This window comes from Babylonia areolata, chromosome 5 (genome assembly GCF_041734735.1).
Source record: "Babylonia areolata isolate BAREFJ2019XMU chromosome 5, ASM4173473v1, whole genome shotgun sequence".
Lineage (NCBI taxonomy): Eukaryota > Metazoa > Mollusca > Gastropoda > Neogastropoda > Buccinidae > Babylonia > Babylonia areolata.
This window is the reverse complement of record NC_134880.1, coordinates 9,187,237-9,207,236: the sequence shown is the minus strand read 5'-3', so window position 1 is coordinate 9,207,236 and position 20,000 is coordinate 9,187,237. Positions and strand designations below refer to the sequence as shown.

Sequence of the window (20,000 nt, the reverse complement as noted above, 5' to 3'; positions counted from 1 at the left end):
GAACATGGGAATACGCCACATTTACCTTGGTGCAATTTTATTTTAATTTATTTCATTTTATCTTATTTTATTTTATTTTATTTTATACATTCAAAGAGAAACGGGTTCGGCCCCCAAAAAATTATCACAGGTAGATATTTATCTCAATTGCAATCGTAAAACAGACTACACAAAACAAAATTGTAAACCACATCACTGCACGCGGCTAATTCTTCTTTCCTTATATTTCTTATCTTATCTTTCTAACGATTTCAAACGAACATGTGCACACACACTAAGACTCACACACATACATAGAGACAAACACACACACACACACACACACACACCACACACACACACACACACACACACACACACACACACACATGTGCATGTACGCTCGTACGTACACACAAAAAACACATATACACACCTGCACTTACTTACTCACATACAGAGACAGACGGACAGACTGATACACACACACACACACACACACACACACACACACACACACACACACACACACACACACACACACACACACACACACACACACACACACTGTGAAACACACACTATCCATTACATCTTCTTTTATTATAACATAAAGAAGAAAGAGATGACGAAGAAGAAGACGAAATTGACAAGCCCATGCTGACGGAAAGAAACAAACACGTGACGTTCGCCCTCCAAGGTCGATAACTTTTGTTCTCTTGCGTTGAGTCAGTGCAATGCAAATGCCAGTGATTTGCTCCCCTGTCCGTCACTGAAGTCAGTTCCGTCCGATGAGATTCAGTGACGATAAACCGAGGTCCCGTGTGTCAGCACACACATATAGCGCACGTCTACAAAAGAACCCAGCCATGGCATCGAGGGTGTTACCCACTGGCAAAATTCTGAAGAAAAAATCCTAGTCTCTGATAGGTAGTGTAAAACATATCAAGTTTGCCTACACTCAAGGCCTGACTCTGAAGTTAGCCGGTGCCGCAGCCGCGCTGGGTCAGTTATCATGCTGCTCAGCCGTGGTCAAGCAACACTGACCTGCCTCAGTGGCAGATGTGTTGTAGCGTATATGGATTGAGTTGTCTGAACTGAACGCAGTGACACCTACGCGGTGAGAAAACGAAACTGAAAACTCGAAACACTAGTCAGTTGAATCCGCGTTTGAACTTGATCTCTCTCTCTCTCTCTCTCTCTCTCTCTCTCTCTCTCTCTCTCTCTCTCTCTCTCTGTGTGTGTGTGTGTGTGTGTGTGTGTGTGTGTGTGTGTGGAGTCTGTCTCTGTCTCTCCGGTTCTGTCTCTTTCTCTCACTGCCGGTGTCTCCGATGTCTGTCTGTCTGTCTCAGTCTGTCTGTCCGTCTGCGGTCCCGGGTCAGGCTGTCACGGTCTCTCTCTCTCTCTCTCTCTCTCTCTCTCTCTCTCTCTCTCTCTCTCTCTCTCTCTCCGTCTCTCTCTCTCTCTCTCTCCGTCTCTCCGGCTCTCTTTCTCTCTCTCAAACGGAGCGAACAAGGTTGGGTTTTTTGGGGTTTTTTTAAATTTCTTTCTTTCTTTAAATAATCAGGGGAAACATAAACACTGCACAAGAATAAACACGCATATCACTGGCACTGCCGTGAAAAACACACCTGCATTTTTCAGTGCAAATCAGTTGATCCAGATACATACATATTTTTGATCATCAAAAGTCACATGAGTCATGTTTGAAGAGAGAAGGATGGAGGAGGGAGAAACAGAAAGAGGCAGCCAGACTGAAAAGGGGAGAGAGAGAGAGAGAGAGAGAGAGAGAGAGAGAGAGAGAGAGAGAGAGAGAGAGAGAGAATGACAATGAGTTTATCAGTTCCCATTAACTCCTTTGAGTCATAGAGAAACAAGGAAACATGACAATAACAGGATAACGGCCACAAAGGAAGAGCGAAGATATTTTAAACAAAAGAAACAAAAGGGGTGATAATACAAATGGGAAAAAATAAAATGACATAAAATAAAATGCCAAATGTTATCATCAGTCTGAAACGAGAGAAACCGCAGAACGATCTAGGGGAGACCACTCACACCAGACCATCGCCAAGCACAAGAGTTACGGGTCAGTGTTGTTTACGGGCCGACAAAAATGGCGATGCATTTTTCTAACGTGGGGTGAACAGACGGACGGAACCTGCAAACTTTGACGGAGGAACTCGCAGCCATGGGGTCTGGATCAAGCAGTCAGGTGAAAAACATCGACAACAAGACTGCTGTAAACAACGACAGCGCTCCTCCAGTGAAGAAAGAGATGGTGACAGCATCGAACAAAAAGACTTTAGCTCGGTCAGTCTTGTGCGTTGCAATACCTTTTGCAACGATAAAAAGTGTGTGTGTGTGTGTGTGTGTGTGTGTGTGTGTGTGTGTGTGTGTGTGTGTGTGTGTGTGTGTGTGTCTGTTTCAGCAGTGTGTACATGCTGGTGCATCCAGCTCTTTCCAGGACAGTGTTGTTTGGGACCTTGTCCTGCCAGGTGATGTTCAGAATGCGTCGGAGGCTACGCATGTCGGGCGTGTGTGTGTGTGTGTGTGTGTGTGTGTGTGTGTGTGTCTGTCTGTCTGTCTGTCTGTATTTTGTGTGTGTTTGTGTTTGTGTGTGTGTGCTTCTTACCCATTTGTGTTTTAAGTATCTTACACGTTGTTCTATTTTTATGCATCCACTTGTTTGTTTATTTTGTCTTCTTTTTGTGAAGGTAGTGTTTTACATGAACGTGCTGTAGGCTTTCAGGGCGTGATCAGCACATTGGGTTTATAATTACAAAGGTCTTTCTTTTCTTTCTTTCCGTTACATGACCAGCATCATCTTGCTGATGTTTCTGTCATGGTTCATGCATGCAGGGTATTTTCGTGTCTCTATAACCCACCAAACACTTACATGGATTACAGGATCTTTAACGTGCATATTACATTTTCTGCATGCGTATACACACAAAGGGGGATCAGGCACTAACGGGTCTGCACATATGTTGATCTAGGAGATCGGAAAAATCTCCACCCTTTACCCACCAGGCGCCATTACCGAGATTCGAACCCGGGACCCTCAGATTGAAAGTCCAACGCTTTAAGCACTTGGCTATTGTGCCCGTCAGGTACCGTCAGGTATATGTTCATTTTCCCCCCCAATAACAGATGTGGTGTAGCTTATATACATGAATCAGTCTACATGCTTTGACAATTCATCAAAACTGAAACTGAACTTTGCTGTCCATCATTTGGAAGCAGATCTTGCTAATCTGTGATTCTATGTAAAAAAAAAAAAAAAAAAAAAATTAAAAAAAAAGATAATAATAATTTTTATAAAAAGAAATAGAAAAATAAGAAGGAAAAAACAAAAAAAGGTTTCCACATGATTAATATTGAATGACAGGTGGGTACACATTAGATATATGTATCTGCATCTCAGAAACCATGCAGAAGGTCATTTTACTGGCCTGCCATTGCTTGCTTTCTGACCGACTAGGAAGAGCACTTCTCTGAAATAAATCATCAGAGTTAGACAGTTCCTCCATCAGTTATCCTTGTTTTGTGGAGTCCCTTAATGCAGGCCGAGTTTAGCCACCTATTGGCTGGTGCCCTTCAGTTGTTTTTCTGTTTGTTTGATTGTTTTTTTCTTCTTTTTTTCTTTTTTTTTTTTTTTCTTCTTCTTTTTTAGTTTTTTTGTTTTTGTGCTGCCCCTTCATCTGCACCATTTCTGTGGCATTAATCCCACGCCGCTCATTCCGAATCCCCCTTACATTCCCACACCCGGGTTCATCTGTGGCAGTCTTAGCATTGTCAGTCCACTGGGAATCATCGATGTTAGGTCGCCAGGAGGCCACACATCACAGGAGAGCCTGTACTGCTCTGCTGCTGAGTCACTTCAGTGGTGTTCATTTGTGCCCGTAAGATCAAGTTGTTTAGGGCTGTGGTCATGCTTCGAAGATGGTGGTGTGGCTGGAGGGGTTGGGTGCCGTCATTTAAAGTGAGTACAGAACGCACTTTCTTATTTGTATTTGTATTTCTTTTTGTCACAACAGATTTCTCTGTGTGAAATTCGGGCTGCTCTCCCCAGGGAGAGCGCGTCGCTATACTACAGCGCCACTTTTTTTTCTTTTTTTTTTTTTTCCTGCATGCAGTTTTATTTGTTTTTCCTATCGAAGTGGATTTTTCTACAGAATTTTGCCAGGAACAACCCTTGTGTTGCCATGGGTTCTTTTACGTGCACTAAGTGCATGCTGCACACGGGACCTCAGTTTATTATCTCATCTGAATGACTAGCGTCCAGACCACCACTCAAGGTCTAGTGGAGGGGGAGAAAATATTGGCGGCTGAGCCGTGATTCGAACTAGCGCGCTCAGATTCTCTCTCGCTTCCTAGGCGGACGCGTTACCTCTAGGCCATCACTCCATCAATGTAAATGTCTGGAGCATCTCCTCTCCCACACATTTGTGCAAAGATGTATCCATGAAAGTGAAGTTTTACAGGAAATGCCTAGTGACAGTTCATCATCATGTCTATGTTTTTTTTCCCCCAGGACTGTTCCAAATCCAAACATGCCAGACACTGCTTATGTTGGTGAAGAGACAGTGGCTCCTGCAGTTGTGATGGTATGACAGAAATCTAGTCACACACACACACACACACACACACACACACACACACACACACACACACACACACACAAGATCTGTGCCAATTGTAGCTTTCACAGATTCTCACTTTGCCTTTCTTGCCTGTATTTGTGTCAGACTATAGCTTTATGTGTGTGTGAGTGTGTGTGTGTGTGTGTGTGTGTGTGTGTGTGTGTGTGTGTGTGTGTGTGTGTGTGTGTGTGTGTGTGAGTGTATGTGCATGAGTGTGTGTGTGAGTTTGTATGTGTATGTACATGTAATGATGTATGTGTGTTTGTGTGTGTCTGTGTGGTGTGTGCATGTGTGTGTGCATGTGTGTGTGAATGTGTGTATGCGCATGTGTGTGTGCATGTTTGTGTGTGCTTGCATGTTTGTGTTTGTGTGTGTGTGTGTGTGTGTGTGTGTGTGTTCTTTCTTTAGTTTCACGTCTATTCACTGTTCAGTGATATTAGACAACAACAAAAAGTATGTGTGTGCGCATGGGAGATGAGGCAATGGTGCACATGGGAAGAGGTGGTGGAATGACTGAAGTGACAGACTAGTGGAAAAGGAAGAGCTACGAAGGACTGGACAAACAAACAGTGAACTATAACATGAATTAAACAGCTATATATCAGTTAAAAAAAAAAAAAAAAAAACAACCATGCTTATGATAACAAAAACATGATCAGTCAAAGGTAGATCTATACCAGCTGGATTTTGAATCAAACATTCAGATTTTTTTTTGGAAGTAATGAATAATCATTCAAAACCTCTCCCAAGGACAAAGATATGTGTTTGGTGGAAACTGGTCAGCTAGTTTTTGAAAGATCAGTTGTTTTGTTTTTGGACACAGGACAAGTATGCGGTAGACATTTACTTCTTTTCAGTAAGACACTGTATATTTTTGCAAAATTTAGTTTGAAGGGCATTCAAGTTGAATCGATGAATTAAACTGTTAACTGTGTGTGTGTGGTGTGTGTGTGTGTGTGTGTGTGTGTGTGTGTGTGTGTAATGATGTATGTGTGTGTGTGGTGTGTGGGTGTGTGAGTGTGTGTGTGTGTGCATGTAATGATGTATGTGTGTGTGTGTGGTGTGTGGGTGTGTGAGTGTGTGTGTGTGTGCATGTGTGTGTGTGTGTGTGTGTGTGTGTGTGTGTGTGTGTGTGTGTGTGTGTGTGTGTGTGCTTGTGTGTGTGTGTGTGCATGTAATGATGTATGTGTGTGTGTGGTGTGTGAGTGTGTGTGTGTGTGTGCATGTAATGATGTATGTGTGTGTGTGGTGTGTGGGTGTGTGAGTGTGTGTGTGTGCATGTGTGTGTGTGTGTGTGTGTGTGTGTGTGTGTGTGCATGTGTGTGTGTGTGTGTTTGTGCTATTGTCTGTCTGTCTGCTGTGTCTTTCTGTGTATAAACTATAATTCTATCAATCTATCTGTCTGCCAGTCTGTCTATATGTCTGTCTGTCTATCAGTCTATTTGTCTGAGTATCTCTCTCTCTCTCTCTCTCTCTCTCTCTCTCTCTCTCTATCTATCTATCTATGTATGTATCTATCTATCTGTCTGTCTGTCTGTCTGTCTGTCTAGTATCTATCAATATATTTTCTCTTATTTTTTCTTTTTCTTTTTTTCTTTTTGCTATTTATGCATAATGCTGACAACTTATTCTTTTTTTTCATTCTTTTCTCACATACTGTTTTTGTTGTTGTTGTTATTGTTGTTGTTGTTTTGTTATGATATTATAATTTTGTTATTGTTGTTGTTGTTTTTTTGTTATGATATTATAATGAATAATTATGATCATGACTCATGACTAGCCATTCTTTTCATTGTTCTTTTCTCACATGCTCCCAGCCCCTACCAGCCCCAGCAACAGTGCCGGAATCCCCGGGGGCTGCTGCCAGTACAGACAGGGTGGACCGTGTCGCTCTGCCCCCATCTGATCTGGAACTGAAAGTGACGCAGCTGCAGAAAGAGGTTGGAATCTGGCACAGAGTTTGCTTCTTTTTTTTTTTTTCTTTTTTTTTTTAATTATTTTTTGTTTTGTTATCAAGGGGAAGGAAGGTGGCAGAAAGGTTAAGACACTCGTCTGCTGGAACGGGCGTTCTTGAGAGACTGGGTTCGAATCCCGGTTTGACAGGAAAATCAAAGTACACACAAACACACATCACACACACAAACCTTCACAGTCATGCACGCATGCACACATACACACACACACACACACACACACACACATACACATACAAAAACACACAAACACACACAAACTCTCATCAAATTTTTACATCAACACATTCAAAAAACCAAAAAGTTTTCAAATTATTTCTCTGATTTAACTCTCTTTCAACCCTCAGCACCTGGTCTGGTGCATGACATTACCCAATTTTACTTGGGATGAAATAGGATTTATCGATTCTTTTTTTTAAGATATTTTTTTAATGATATTTCTAAATTGTTTTTGCTTTATTTCCCAAATGGATTAAGGTTCTTGTTCACTCCTCCATTTGGAGTTTCAGTTTCAGTTTCTCAAGGAGCTGTCACTGCGTTCGGACAACTCCATGGGAGCAACATCACTTCTGCTAGGCAGATGCCTGACCAGCAGCATAACTCATCCCGCTTGGTCAGGCCTTGGATGCATGCATTTATATTGCTGTGCATTACGGAATGGATTTCTTAAACAGAATTTAGACAGAGGACAGATACTCTTGTTGCCATGGGTTCTTTTTATTTAATTTTATTTATTTTTTTTTTTTTTTTTTTTTTTTTTTTTTTTTTTGTACGCTTATAGTTGGCTTCATTAAGTTTTTGTGCCTTATAAATATTATTATTAGTAGTAGTAGTTCTTTTTTTTATGTATTTATCTATTATTTATTTATTTATTTATTTACAATTTTTCTTTTTCTTTTCTTTTCTTTTCTTTTATTTTCTTTAGTTTTATTTTATTTTATTTTTTTCTCAAGGCCTGACTAAGCACGTTGGGTTATGCTGCTGGTCAGGCATCTGCTTGGCAGATGTGGTGTAGCATATATGGACTTATCCGAACGCGGTGACGCCTCCTTGAGCTACTGAAACTGAAAACTCAAACTTTGAGAGTGCCAAGTGCTTGCAGCACACGGGACTTTGGTTTATGGTCTGATCCAAATGATTAGACGCTCAGGTTGATTTTCCGGTCAAACTTGGGAGAAAGTGTGACAGCGGGACTCGAACCCAGCCCTTCATAGACCCTCTGTATTGGCAGCTGAGCGTCTTAACTCTCTCCATACGAACAGCGAAAGAGACGACGTTAACAGCGTTTCATCCCAATTACCATCATCAAAATATTGCAAGCGGAACGCTCTTATACTGAAGAGGTGAATATTGACAAAGAATACCACAGTTCTGACGACAGAAGCTAAAGGTTGGGTCATTGAGACACCCACTGGACATCCGAGGGGTCTGTGTAGAGGAGAAGAGAGGACTGGCCGTACTGAGTGAGTTAACCATTCTGCCACCATGGCATCCTAAACATCTGAACTTGTGTCAGTCTGCCGGTCGGCAGATGTACAAGCAAATGTAGGTGTAAACAAAAACCAAAAGCACAGAAGAGTGGTTTTTGTTTTGTTTTCTTTTTTTTAGTGGTGGGATGAGGGTGGGATGGGGGAGTTGTAGGTGTGGATGGGGCGTATGTGTGGGGTGGGCGGCATAGTGTTCCATTGTTTTGTGTGCGCATTCTTCGGTCTGTCTGTCTGTCTGTCTGTCTGTCTAGTTATCAGCCTGTCTGTCCATGTCAGTTTGATTTCAGGTTGGACTTTTTCCGCGGTTAGGAGGGGGAGGATGTTGTGTGTGTGTGTGTGTGTGTGTGTGTGTGTGTGTGTGTGTGTGTGTGTGTGCGTGTGTGTGTGTGTATGCCAGATGTGTATTATTTCAGTCTTTCTATATCTATATCTGACAGGTGATACACATGATCGCTGTGTGTTGGTTTATGAATGATTTTTTTTTTTTTTAATTCACCTTTTTATTTTTTCAGCTTATCATGTTTAATGTCACCATTGTTTCATTTATTTGCTTTCTTCTTCTTCTTCGTTTGTGGGCTGCAACTCCCACGTTCACTCATATGTACATGAGTGGACTTCTACATGTATGACCATTTTTACCCCGCCATGTAGGCAGCCATACTCCGCTTTCAGGGCTGTGCATGCTTGGTATGTTCTTTGTTTCCAAAACCCACCGAACGTTGTCATGGATTACAGGATCTTTAACGTGCGTATTTGATCTTCTGCTTGCGTATACACACGGAGGGTGTGCCTGAGGCACTAGCAGGTCTGCACATATGTTGACCTGTGAGACTGGAAAAATCTCCACCCTTTACCCACCAGGCACCGTTACCGTGATTCGAACCCGGGACCCTCAGATTGAAAGTCCAACATTTTAACCACTTGGTTACTGCACCTGTCCTTTTACGTGTGTGGCCATTTATTTACTTTCTAAATTCAGGCAAACATGTCGACAAAAATCTCTCTCAGGGACTAGTATAACATAACGTATGGCTTGCGTCTCGTGTTCCCACAGCTGAACGAGAGTGAGAGCCAGAAGCTGGACCTGCAGGACCGCATCCAAGCCTTGGAGGAGCGCCTCCAGGAAGCGGTCTCAGCGGCAGCAGCAGGAGGAGAAGCAGCAGCCCAGGCGGGGGAGGACCCCCCAGGGGACGAGGGAAGAGCGCCGGACGATGGGGGAGCGGCGCCGCCATCAGCCACCCATCTGCAACAGACCCTCGGCGCCAAGGACTCCTACATCCTGCAGATGGAGAGGCAGAGTGCAGCAGCAGAGGAGGAGTGGAAGAAAACGGTGCGAAAACTGGAGGGTGGAGGAGGAGGCGGGGGGGAGGGTGTGTGTGTGGGAGGGGGGGGGAGGGGGTGTAGTTTAAGGGGTGTGGGGTGGGGGTTGGGAGCTGAAGAGGGGAATGGAGGGGGGCGGCGGGGGTGGGGTGGGGGGGGGTAGAGTCACTTTTTCTTTCATTCGATAGCATTACGAGACTCGATGTTGAGCGCATGCTGCAGTCTTGTCATGTCGTCTGTTCGGTAATGTCAGCAAATATACAGGGTTCTTGAATTTTCCTGGGTTACCAATGATTTGATTTTATCATAATGTCTGTTTACTCTCATAGACTGATACATGGATTAAAAGATGTAGACATTTACTGGGATTGGTGGGAGGGGGTGGGGCAGGGTGAGGGGGTGGGTGGGTTGGGGGCAGCAGGAATATAGTTGTTGGGGTGTGTTGGGTGTGGGTGTGTGAGAGGATGGTCAGTGGAGGAGGGGTGGGAGGTGGTTGGGGATGATCAGAATTAACGGACGAACCAACTTGAGCAACTCCGCGTCCAGTGCTGATTGACAGAACACAGCAATCCGTCTGGGAAGGCTGCACTACGTTTTGATCTCTCTCTCTCTCTCTCTCTCTCTCTCTCTCTCTCTCTTTGTGTCTCTGTCTCTGTCTCTCTCTCTCTGTCTCTCATCTCTGTCTCTCTGTCTCTGTCTCTCTCTCTCTCTCTCTCTCTCTCTCTCTCTCTTGTAATTAATGCATGTTCTTTTCTTTTAATAAAAAAAAAAAAAAAAATCAACAACAACAGCAATTTTTTTTTTTTTTTTTTTTTTTTTTTTTTTTAAAGTCATCACAGGACAATTTACACTGTGCAAGTGTGAAGCGCATAGACTGATAGAGCTTCAAGAATATGTGCTATTGCAAGAAGTCTTAATAGATATTTTAAAAAAAACAAAAAACGCACACACATTGCCGTTATCAAATACAAAGAAATTCATGTAAAGGAACAACCTTGGACGCTTAATATGAAAACTTTTTTTTGTTTTTGTTTTTATGAAAGAAAAAGAAGGGAAAAATGAAAACAAGCCTACAAGTCATATTTACAAATGGGCTTGAAGCGATATGGTATTTTGTTTGAGCTATGTAAAGAAGAAATTTTTGCATCACTGTGATTAAGTTGTAAAGAAAAATATGAACAGAAACTGGATTTGACTGTGTTTAGGACTTGCAGTCATTTTTTTTTTTTAAATCAACAAAAAAATAGCTTCTGTTTAAAAGTGAAACAGGAATTTCAAATCAGTTACTCATATATTTTTAGATGTGGGGTATTCCCTTTGAAAATAGTAACAAATTTTCATTTCATGGGATCTTAAAAGGTGATTTTGGGAGAGAAAAGTATATTTCCAATCTGCCTGATTGTTGTGTCTTATCATTAATCCGGTTCAGGTGCAGTGGTAAGAAACTGTGTAGTGGTTATAAATTACCTGTTAAACAACTCTGACAGGTGTTATGATGTTCATCGTGAATCGAAAACTTGTGACAAGTACTATGTAGATGTGATTGGAGATGGATTGCTTTTTATCCCCAAATTAGCAGATCGTTTGAAATGAGTTAATTCTAAAGAGATATTTGAATCCAAAATCAGTTTTTGATTTTTTTTGCAATTTGCTGAAAGCAGGGAAGGGAGTGTGTATGAAAGTGTGGGAAATTCATAAAAATGGGAAAGATTACGAAATGATATGGTTGTGGTTGTTGTTTATCTCTTTTTTTTTTTCTTTTTTTTTTTGTCATTTCTTTCATTGTTAATGTTTGCGTTTTAATATTTTGGTGTACAAGATGGATGATGTTACTGTGTATCATCTGTGCCCATACAGGGTCCAGAGGATGAATAATTATGGTAATGATAATAATGATACTAATAATAATGATGATTATAACAACAACAACAACAACAACAATAATAATAATAATAATCAATAACAACGATAACAACAATAATGATAATAACAACAGTAATAATAATAGTAATAATAATAATAATTATTATAATAATAGTAATTATAATATTAGTAATAATAATGTACAACAATAATAATAATAATCAATAACAATGATAACAATAATAATAACAACAATAATAATAATAATAATGTACATTGATATCGTATAGCGCCCTTTCTCTCTAAGAGCTCAGGGCGCTTTACATGAAAGAAAATATTAAAAGTTACATAAATCATTCATGGCCACTCTTTCTCTCAAAACCCCCCTTCCCCCCCACTCTCCCTCTCCCACTCTTCCTGCAGCCAAACTGAGCTGACATGGGTTGTGCTGGAGAAGAAGGAAGCTGCGAGTGTTTATAGATAGGTTTTAAAAAAGATGAGTTTTCAGTGAAAAGCGAAGAGCAGAGATAGACTCAGATGCACGGATATGACGAGGAAGATTGTTCCAGATAGGAGGAGCAGCAGAGAGGAAAGAACAGTCACCATTGGTTCTTGTATTGACACGAGGAGGTGCATGCAAAAGACATAATAAGATATTCTTGATCCTTGATTCAGAACTGGGGATGACATGCCGCTCTTGGCACCAGCATTCCTGCACCTTTGCTTGCCCACACAGCCTTGTACATTGCAAACACCTATCTGTCATTTGCACACACCTGCTTTGTCCATACACCTGTCTTTTGCACACACCTTTCATTTGCATACACCTGCTTTGTCCACACACCTGTCTTTTGCACACACCTTTCATTTGCATACACCTGCTTTGTCCATACACCTGTCTTTTGCGCACACACCTTTCATTTGCACACACCTGCTTTGTCCATACACCTGTCTTTTGCACACACCTTTCATTTGCATACACCTGCTTTGTCCATACACCTGTCTTTTGCACACACCTTTCATTTGCATACACCTGCTTTGTCCACACACTTGTCTTTTGCACACACCTTTCATTTGCATACACCTGCTTTGTCCATACACCTGTCTTTTGCACACACCTTTCATTTGCACACACCTGCTTTGTCCATACACCTGTCTTTTGCACACACACCTTTCATTTGCACACACCTGCTTTGTCCATACACCTGTCTTTTGCACACACCTTTCATTTGCACGCACCTGCTTTGTCCACACACTTGTCTTTTGCACATGCCCGTCTTTTTGCATACAAGCGCCTGATTTTCCACACACCTATCTTTTGCACACACTTTCATTTCCTTTACATGGACCTGTGTTTTGCATGCACCTGTCTTTGCACGCACATCTTTTGCACACACCTATCTTTGCATAGTTCTTCTTTTTTTTTGCATACACCTATCCTTTGCATACACCTGTCTTTTGCTCACTCCTGTCTATAACATATACCTGTCTTTTCCACCTACAGCTTTCTCTTGCATACACCTATCTTTGCAAACTATCTTTCTTTTGCACACACACACACACACCTGTCTTTTGCATATTCTTGTCTTTTGCATGCACCTGCATTTTCCACATACCTGTCTTTTGTATACACATCAAAGCATACATTTGAGTTTCCCATACACCTTGGGTTTTTTCTTCTTTTTTTTTCCTTTTTTTTTTCCCCTTTTTTTTTGTTTGTTTATAACTTGAATGTTAACAGCTCTGTACAAAAGCAGTTTGTGTGGCCATGCAGGGCCGCCAGCTGGCAGGGTCATTTTGAAGGCTGCCGGTAACCATGATTTCTGCTGCTATCCTCCGCAGAGAGCGCGCTTGAAACGGAAGATCAAGACACTGACAGCTCAGCTGAGCGAGGCCAGGCAGGAGTCCTCCATAGCTCAGCTGGAACTCAAAGAGCGCAATGCGGACTTGCAGGAGCAGCTTCTTCACTCCGGGCAAGGTGAGGGTTGCTGGAGAGCTTGGGTTTGACGGAGAGTGCATCTGTTTGTCTGTTGACGGTGAAGAACTTGGCGCTGGATGTGTGTGTGTGTGTGTGTGTGTGTGTGCGCACGCGCGCGCGCGCGTGTTTGTGTGCGTGTGTGGTTTCACGAAGAGTGCGTCTGTCTGTTGACGGTGAATAACTCGGCGCTGGATGTGTGTGTGTGTGTGTGTGTGTGTGTGTGTTTGGTTTCATGAAGAGTGTGTCTGTCTGTTGACGGTGAATAACTTGCGTTGGCTTTTTTTTTTCTTTTTTTTTTTTTTTACTATGGTGGAGGATAGGGGGAGTGGGGGGCGTTTGGATGTGTATTGTCACGCTTACCATTACTGGCAGTTAGCCGTTTTATGTGTTCTGTATTTTGGAGTTGTCATGTCATATCCGATAGTTAGCCCTTTTTTTTTTTTTCCACACATTCTGTGTCAGCATGTCTGACAGTCAGCGTTTTTACATGCTCTTTGTTTGGAGACATCATGTTCATCGTATCTGACAGTTAGCATTTTTACACACTCTGTGTTAGGAGGAATTACATTAGTCATGTCTGACAATTAGTATTTGTACGCATTCTGTGTTAGGAGGAATTACATTAGTCGTGTCTGACAATTAGTATTTGTACGCATTCTGTGATAGCAGGAATTACATTCATCATATCTGACAGTTAGCATTTTTACACATTCTGTATCAGGAGGAATTGCATTCATCGTATCTGACTGTTAGTATTTTTACACACTAGGAGGAATTACATTAGTCGTGTCTGACAATTAGTATTTTTACGCATTCTGTGTAAGGAGGAATTACATTCATCATATCTGACAGTTGGCAATTTTACACATTCTGTATTTGGAGGAATTACATTTGTTGTATCTGACAGCATTTTTACACATTCTTTGTTAGGAGCCATTACATTTGTCGTATCTGACAGTTAGCATTTTTACACATTCTGTATTTGGAGGAATTATATTTGTTGTACCTGACAGTTTGCAATTTTACACATTCTGTATTGGGAGCCATTACATTTATCATATCTCGCGATCAGCCCTTTTATACACATTTCACAAATTTTCTGAATTTCTGCATGCAGATGAAACACCAAGGATGCTGTTTTAATGCAAGGTGTTGGCTTACCTCCCCTGCATGGCTGAAATTGAATCCATTTCACTTTGTGCTGTCTTCTTAGACACACATGAGCGCGCACACACACACACACACACATGACACAAACATGCACACACACACACAAACATGCACACACACACATGCACACACACACACAAACATGCACACACACACATGCACACACATATGCACACCACACACACAAACACACATGACACAAACATGTACACACACATGCACACGCATACACACACAGACACACGAACACATACACAGTCACACAGACACACAGATACACACACACACACACACACACATGCACACACACCGGATGGTACAGCATAAACAGCAAAAGAAATGACAACAAGCCACACCCCATCACCACAAAGCTGACAGCAATGGAGCTCCATCGGTGAACTCTTACCACACCTCATATATTTTGCCCTGTGAGTCAACTAGACTTCGAAATGAAACAGTCTCCAATGTCCTTCCCTCCCTCTTTTGTCTGCTTGTTGGACGGGCGCAATAGCCGAGTGGTTAAAGCGTTGGACTGTCAATCTGAGGGTCCCGGGTTCGAATCACGGTGACGGCGCCTGGTGGGTAAAGGGTGGAGATTTTTACGATCTCCCAGGTCAACGTATGTGCAGACCTGCTAGTGCCTGAACCCCCTTCGTTTGTATATGCAAGCAGAAGATCAAATACGCACATTAAAGATCCTGTAATCCATGTCAGTGTTCGGTGGGTTATGGAAACAAGGACATACCCAGCATGCACACCCCCGTAAACGGAGTATGGCTGCCTACATGGCGGGGTAAAAACGGTCATACATGAAAAAGCCCACTCATGTGCATACGAGTGAACGCAGAAGAAGAAGAAGTCTGTTTGTTGGTGTCCATGTAGCGTTTTCAACAACTGGTTGGAGTTTCGGTTTGTAAAATATCCAAGCCGGAAAGCCATGAAAAAAAAAAGAAAAAAAAAAGGAAAAGAAGTAAAACATTGGTAGATTTGAACGGAAAATGTGCAGTGTGGCTTGGCAGACTGACATGGAGAGGCATGAGAATTCCAATAATCTATATATTTGTATATAGCTACATGTATTTCCATTTGGTGCCGTTCAGATTATCTTTTTATTTATTTATTTTTTTAATTCATTTTATTTATTTGTTACCCCCGAAAGCGGAGTATGGCTGCCTACATGGCGGGTTAAAAATGGTCATACATGTAAAAGCCCACTCGCGTATATACGAGTGAATGTGGGTGTTGCAGCCCACGAACGCAGAAGAAGAAGAAGAAGATTTGTTTGTTGTTTTCTTTTTATGTTGGACATGTGCTGCTGCCAAAAAGAAAATCTCTTTACCAAACAAAATATAGACAATAAAAGTTGTGTATTCGTTTGTTTCGTATTTGTGTATTCGAGCAATTGCCTGCACATTAAAATAGTGGAATGTCAATTAGTGTTGGCAGGAGTGCCTGGTTTGGTTTGGGTGGAAAAATTCACTAAGTATTTGGTTTTTGTTAGTGTTGGTAGAATGTTCGATGTAGGTGGGGGGTTTTTGTTTGTTTGTTTTGTTTTGTTTTGTTTTGTTTTGATTTTTTGTTTTTGTTTTTTTAACTATAGTCCTATTTAAAAATAGGTGGTATTAAAAACCACTTGTTGGTGTCATTATTATTATTATTATCATCATCATCATCATCATCATCATCATCGTTGTTGTTGTTGTTGTTGTTATCATTATCATAATTATTGTTCTTGTTATTATTATTGTTAGCAGCAGTAGTTGTATTAGCATCATCATCATCATCATCATCAGTAGTAGTAGTAGTAGTAGTAGTAGTACCATTATCATTATCATCATCATTATTATCATCCTCATTATGTTCAGGACTGTATCACTCTGGTAGTGTGAGTAGTCTGATATGCCTTGGCTTGGGTGTCTGTGGGGTGGGGGTGGGGGGTGGGGGGGGTTGGGGGGGTTTGTTTGGTTGGTTGGTTTGGTTTGGTTTGGTTTGGGTTTTTTTTTTGTTTTTTTTTTTTTAAACATTTTTTATTCAGACAAAGGTTTACAGATACAGAATTTATATGTTTTGTGTATTAGAGAGTATAGGGTAGGCATATAATTAAGTTCTAAGAATTGACAAATCTATAACAACAAAACAATATATGTTCAATGTCAAAGTTCCAAGGTATCATTGAAAAGCTTAATCTTGTATCAAACAGTTATAAAGTGCCCATTTTTCCACAAACTTGTTATATTCCATAGTTATGTTAAAGGCATACTTGTTGGTTTGGTTTTTTTGTTTATTCAGTCTCCCAGAACCCTATCATAAACAATAAGGGCTGTACAAATTCACATTAAGAATAACATTGTTCAGGATGTTAGTGTCAGTGGAACATTGGATATTTCTGTTTGTTTTCTTTCTTTCTTTCTTTCTTTTGTTTTGGTTTTCTTTTTTTTTCTTTTTTTTTGTTGTTGTTAGTAAAGTGCTTAAAGCCCTATTTAAAGAATGGGTGCTATATTATAAATTTACATTATTATTATTATTATTATTATTATTGTTGTTGTTGTTATTGTTGTTGTTGTTGTTGTTGTTGTTATGAAGTTCAGGTTCTGTCAGAGTATTTGATATGTCTGATTTTTTTTTTTTTTCTTAATGTGCCCAGAGCCCTTTTAAAAGAATGGGCACAGTACAAATTCACATTTTTATTGATATTATCATTATCATCATCATCAGTATTGATATTATTATTATTATTATTATCATTATCATTAGTAGTAGTAGTAGTAGTAGTAGTAGTAGTAGTAGTAGTAGTAATAATAATTTATATATATATATATATATATATATATATATTTTTTTTTTTTTTTTTTTTTTTTTTTTTTTAACCACAACTGGTGTCAGTGCAGTTTTTTACTGTCAGTCTGTGTGCTTCAGTCATTCCTGTGGTGTGTGTGTGTGTGTGTGTGTGTGATGTTCGCAGTGTCATAATATTTGTCTCCTCACTGCTCCTTTGAATGAATCGGTCGTTTTGATCACGTCAGTACCCTTGTTGGTTGTAGTTCCTTCCCTGGCTCCTTCCCACACTGAAAACCCCTGCCTCCAGATTGGCTCCTTCCCACACTGAAAACCCCTGCCTCCAGATTGGCTCCTTCCCACACTGAAAACCCCTGCCTCCAGATTGGCTCCTTCCCACACTGAAAACCCCTGCCTCCAGATTGGCTCCTTCCCACACTGAAAACCCCTGCCTCCAGATTGGCTCCTTCCCACACTGAAAACCCCTGCCTCCTCCAGATTGGCTCCTTCCCACACTGAAAACCCCTGCCTCCAGATTGGCTCCTTCCCACACTGAAAACCCCTGCCTCCAGATTGGCTCCTTCCCACACTGAAAACCCCTGCCTTTGGTCTAAAGGGTGCAGCAGTAGTTTGGCTCCTTCCCACACTGAAAACCCCTGCCTAAAGGGTGCAGCAATAGAAATGGCACCGGAAAACATGATGGTGATGGACATGTAATCCGGGAAATGTCTTTGTGCACAGGTGACACGAGCGTCACGGCGAAAAAGAAGGTGGCTGAGGACGACAGTGGGAATGACCCCAGGATGAAAGTCATTCTGGACTTGTCCGCCGAGGTGTCAGAGCAGTCAGGCAGGATCGCCGTCTTGGAGAGGACGGTGAGAGAGAAGGACAAGGAAATCGAGCAGTTGAAACGCGAGGCTTCCCGCCACACACCGAGGCAGAGCATGCAGCCCGTCGTAGTTCACAGTGACAGCGGCGCTCAGCAGCCGGTCCGACCTCAGACTCTGAACCAGGCCCCGGTCAGATCCTCCCTCCTCCCGCAGCTGGGACCGAACCCCCGTCACGTAGTACTCACCGGCCCATCAGGCCCCCGCGGCGTGGCACCGGTAGAGGAGACGACGGTGACAGACTACTACAGCAGCAGGCAGGGTGGGGTGAGACCCACATCCAAACCGGGACCCAGACCCAGACCCAGTCCTGCTCAGCCACTGGAGCCACGCCTCAGCCTCCACCGCCAGTCCACGGCGCTGTCGGACTCTGACTCTGACTGGGAGGTGGAAACGCCCTCGTCCAAAATCCACAGTGCCCCGGCACGCGTGCGCGTCAAGAGTGCAGCCCGGGCCGCGGAGGACAGACCGTCCACACAGAGAGACGTCGTGGATGACAAGTGGAGCATTGCCACTGATGACAACGACCTGAACACCACCACCACCACTGCCACCACCACCACAGAGAGCAGACTGAGTGGCGCCAAGCAGAAGAGAAGGTCTGCCCTGAAAACCCGGCTGGAGCGGGAACGGAACGAGCGCGCCAAAGGTCTGATGGGGCCCACCCTGGCCTTCGCTGCCCCGGCCTGTGACCAGCTGTCCGATGTGTCCTCCACCCCCACACCCCGCCCCGCTGACCTGGGGTCGCAGTTCACCACTTCGGATGTAATGGCCTTTGCTGTGTGAGCTGCTCAGTGTCTGTGAGAAGCCCCAGGGTTGTCTGCCTTTGCTGTGTGAGCTGCTCAGTGTCTGTGAGAAGCCCCAGAGTTGTCTGCCTTTGCTGTGTGAGCTGCTCAGTGTCTGTGAGAAGCCCCAGAGTTGTCTGCCTTTGCTGTGTGAGCAGCTCAGTTATCTGTGAGAAGCCCCAGGGTTGTCTGCCTTTGCTGTGTGAGCTGCTCAGTGTCTGTGAGAAGCCCCAGGGTTGTCTGCCTTTGCTGTGTGAGCTGCTCAGTGTCTGTGAGAAGCCCCAGGGTTGTCTGCCTTTGCTGTGTGAGCTGCTCAGTGTCTGTGAGAAGCCCCATGGTTGTCTGCCTTTGCTGTGTGAGCTGCTCAGTGTCTGTGAGTAGTTCTAGGGTTATGTCATGTGTGCGGAGTGATGTTGACAGCGGCACAATGTTGACACTGTGCAAACTTTCCATTTCAGGCTTCTGAATCAAACAGATGACAGGATATCTTGTCACCTGTGAAGGTGGACAAAACACAGGCACTGAGTTGTCTCTTCTGTTTTTTCCTTTCCTCCCTGTTTTCAGCTCAACGGTTCAGTCCAGAGCGCAGCCTTGTCCAAGACAAACAATGTTATGCTGCCTGATTTTCAAAAGCAAAATGATGGAATCTGAAGCAAGCACATACCTGGAGATGTGAACTCAATTTGCAAAAAAACAAACCAAAAATAAAACAAAACAAAACAAAAAACAAAAACAGAGTTCTGGTTGAAAACTGGAAAAGTAATTTCTAGCGCTGGAGGTGTTACTACAGAGCATGCTCGTGTGATCATCCCAACATCATTCCTGGCTCTCCAGTGTGGTGAAGGGATGATACTCCACACCTGTCGCTCACCAGAGAAGACTTGCGTTGATCAACAGTTGTACAAACTCCCACAATCCTCCCCCCCCCACCCCCACCCCCTCAGCCCCACCCTCCCATGAGACTTTGAGTCTGCCGTGTGACAGCATCAAGCCAACATTATCTGCAGCGTGTGTCGGACAGACTGGATCCTGAAATGCCAAGACTGATGCCGTTACTCGATCGTCTGTTTTGAAAATCTGTGGTGTGTGTAGAAAAGTGTGTAGAAAGATGGAAGGGGGAAAGGGGGCTGGGTGGGG

The 20,000-nt window shown here is 42.7% G+C and overlaps 1 protein-coding gene across 1 annotated transcript; it reads left to right on the top strand.

The window, feature by feature from the left end:
- Nucleotides 1-2,170: 2,170 nt before the first annotated feature.
- LOC143282357 (uncharacterized) lies at nucleotides 2,171-18,868 on the top strand. Its single transcript, XM_076587968.1, has 6 exons — nucleotides 2,171-2,292; nucleotides 4,517-4,589; nucleotides 6,443-6,565; nucleotides 9,140-9,415; nucleotides 13,111-13,246; nucleotides 17,933-18,868. The coding sequence occupies exons 1-6, from the start codon at nucleotides 2,171-2,173 to the stop codon at nucleotides 18,862-18,864; spliced, it is 1,662 nt and encodes a 553-aa protein (XP_076444083.1). The 3' UTR covers nucleotides 18,865-18,868.
- The last annotated feature ends 1,132 nt before the right edge of the window (nucleotides 18,869-20,000 follow it).

Excerpts from the sequence above, each read along its gene's own strand:
- LOC143282357 (XM_076587968.1), top strand. The coding sequence starts at position 2,171 with ATGGGGTCTGGATCAAGCAGTCAGGTGAAAAACATCGACAACAAGACT. Across the intron at positions 4,590-6,442 it reads TGGCTCCTGCAGTTGTGATG|CCCCTACCAGCCCCAGCAAC; the intron begins GTATGACAGAAA and ends ACATGCTCCCAG. Across the intron at positions 6,566-9,139 it reads TGACGCAGCTGCAGAAAGAG|CTGAACGAGAGTGAGAGCCA; the intron begins GTTGGAATCTGG and ends GTGTTCCCACAG.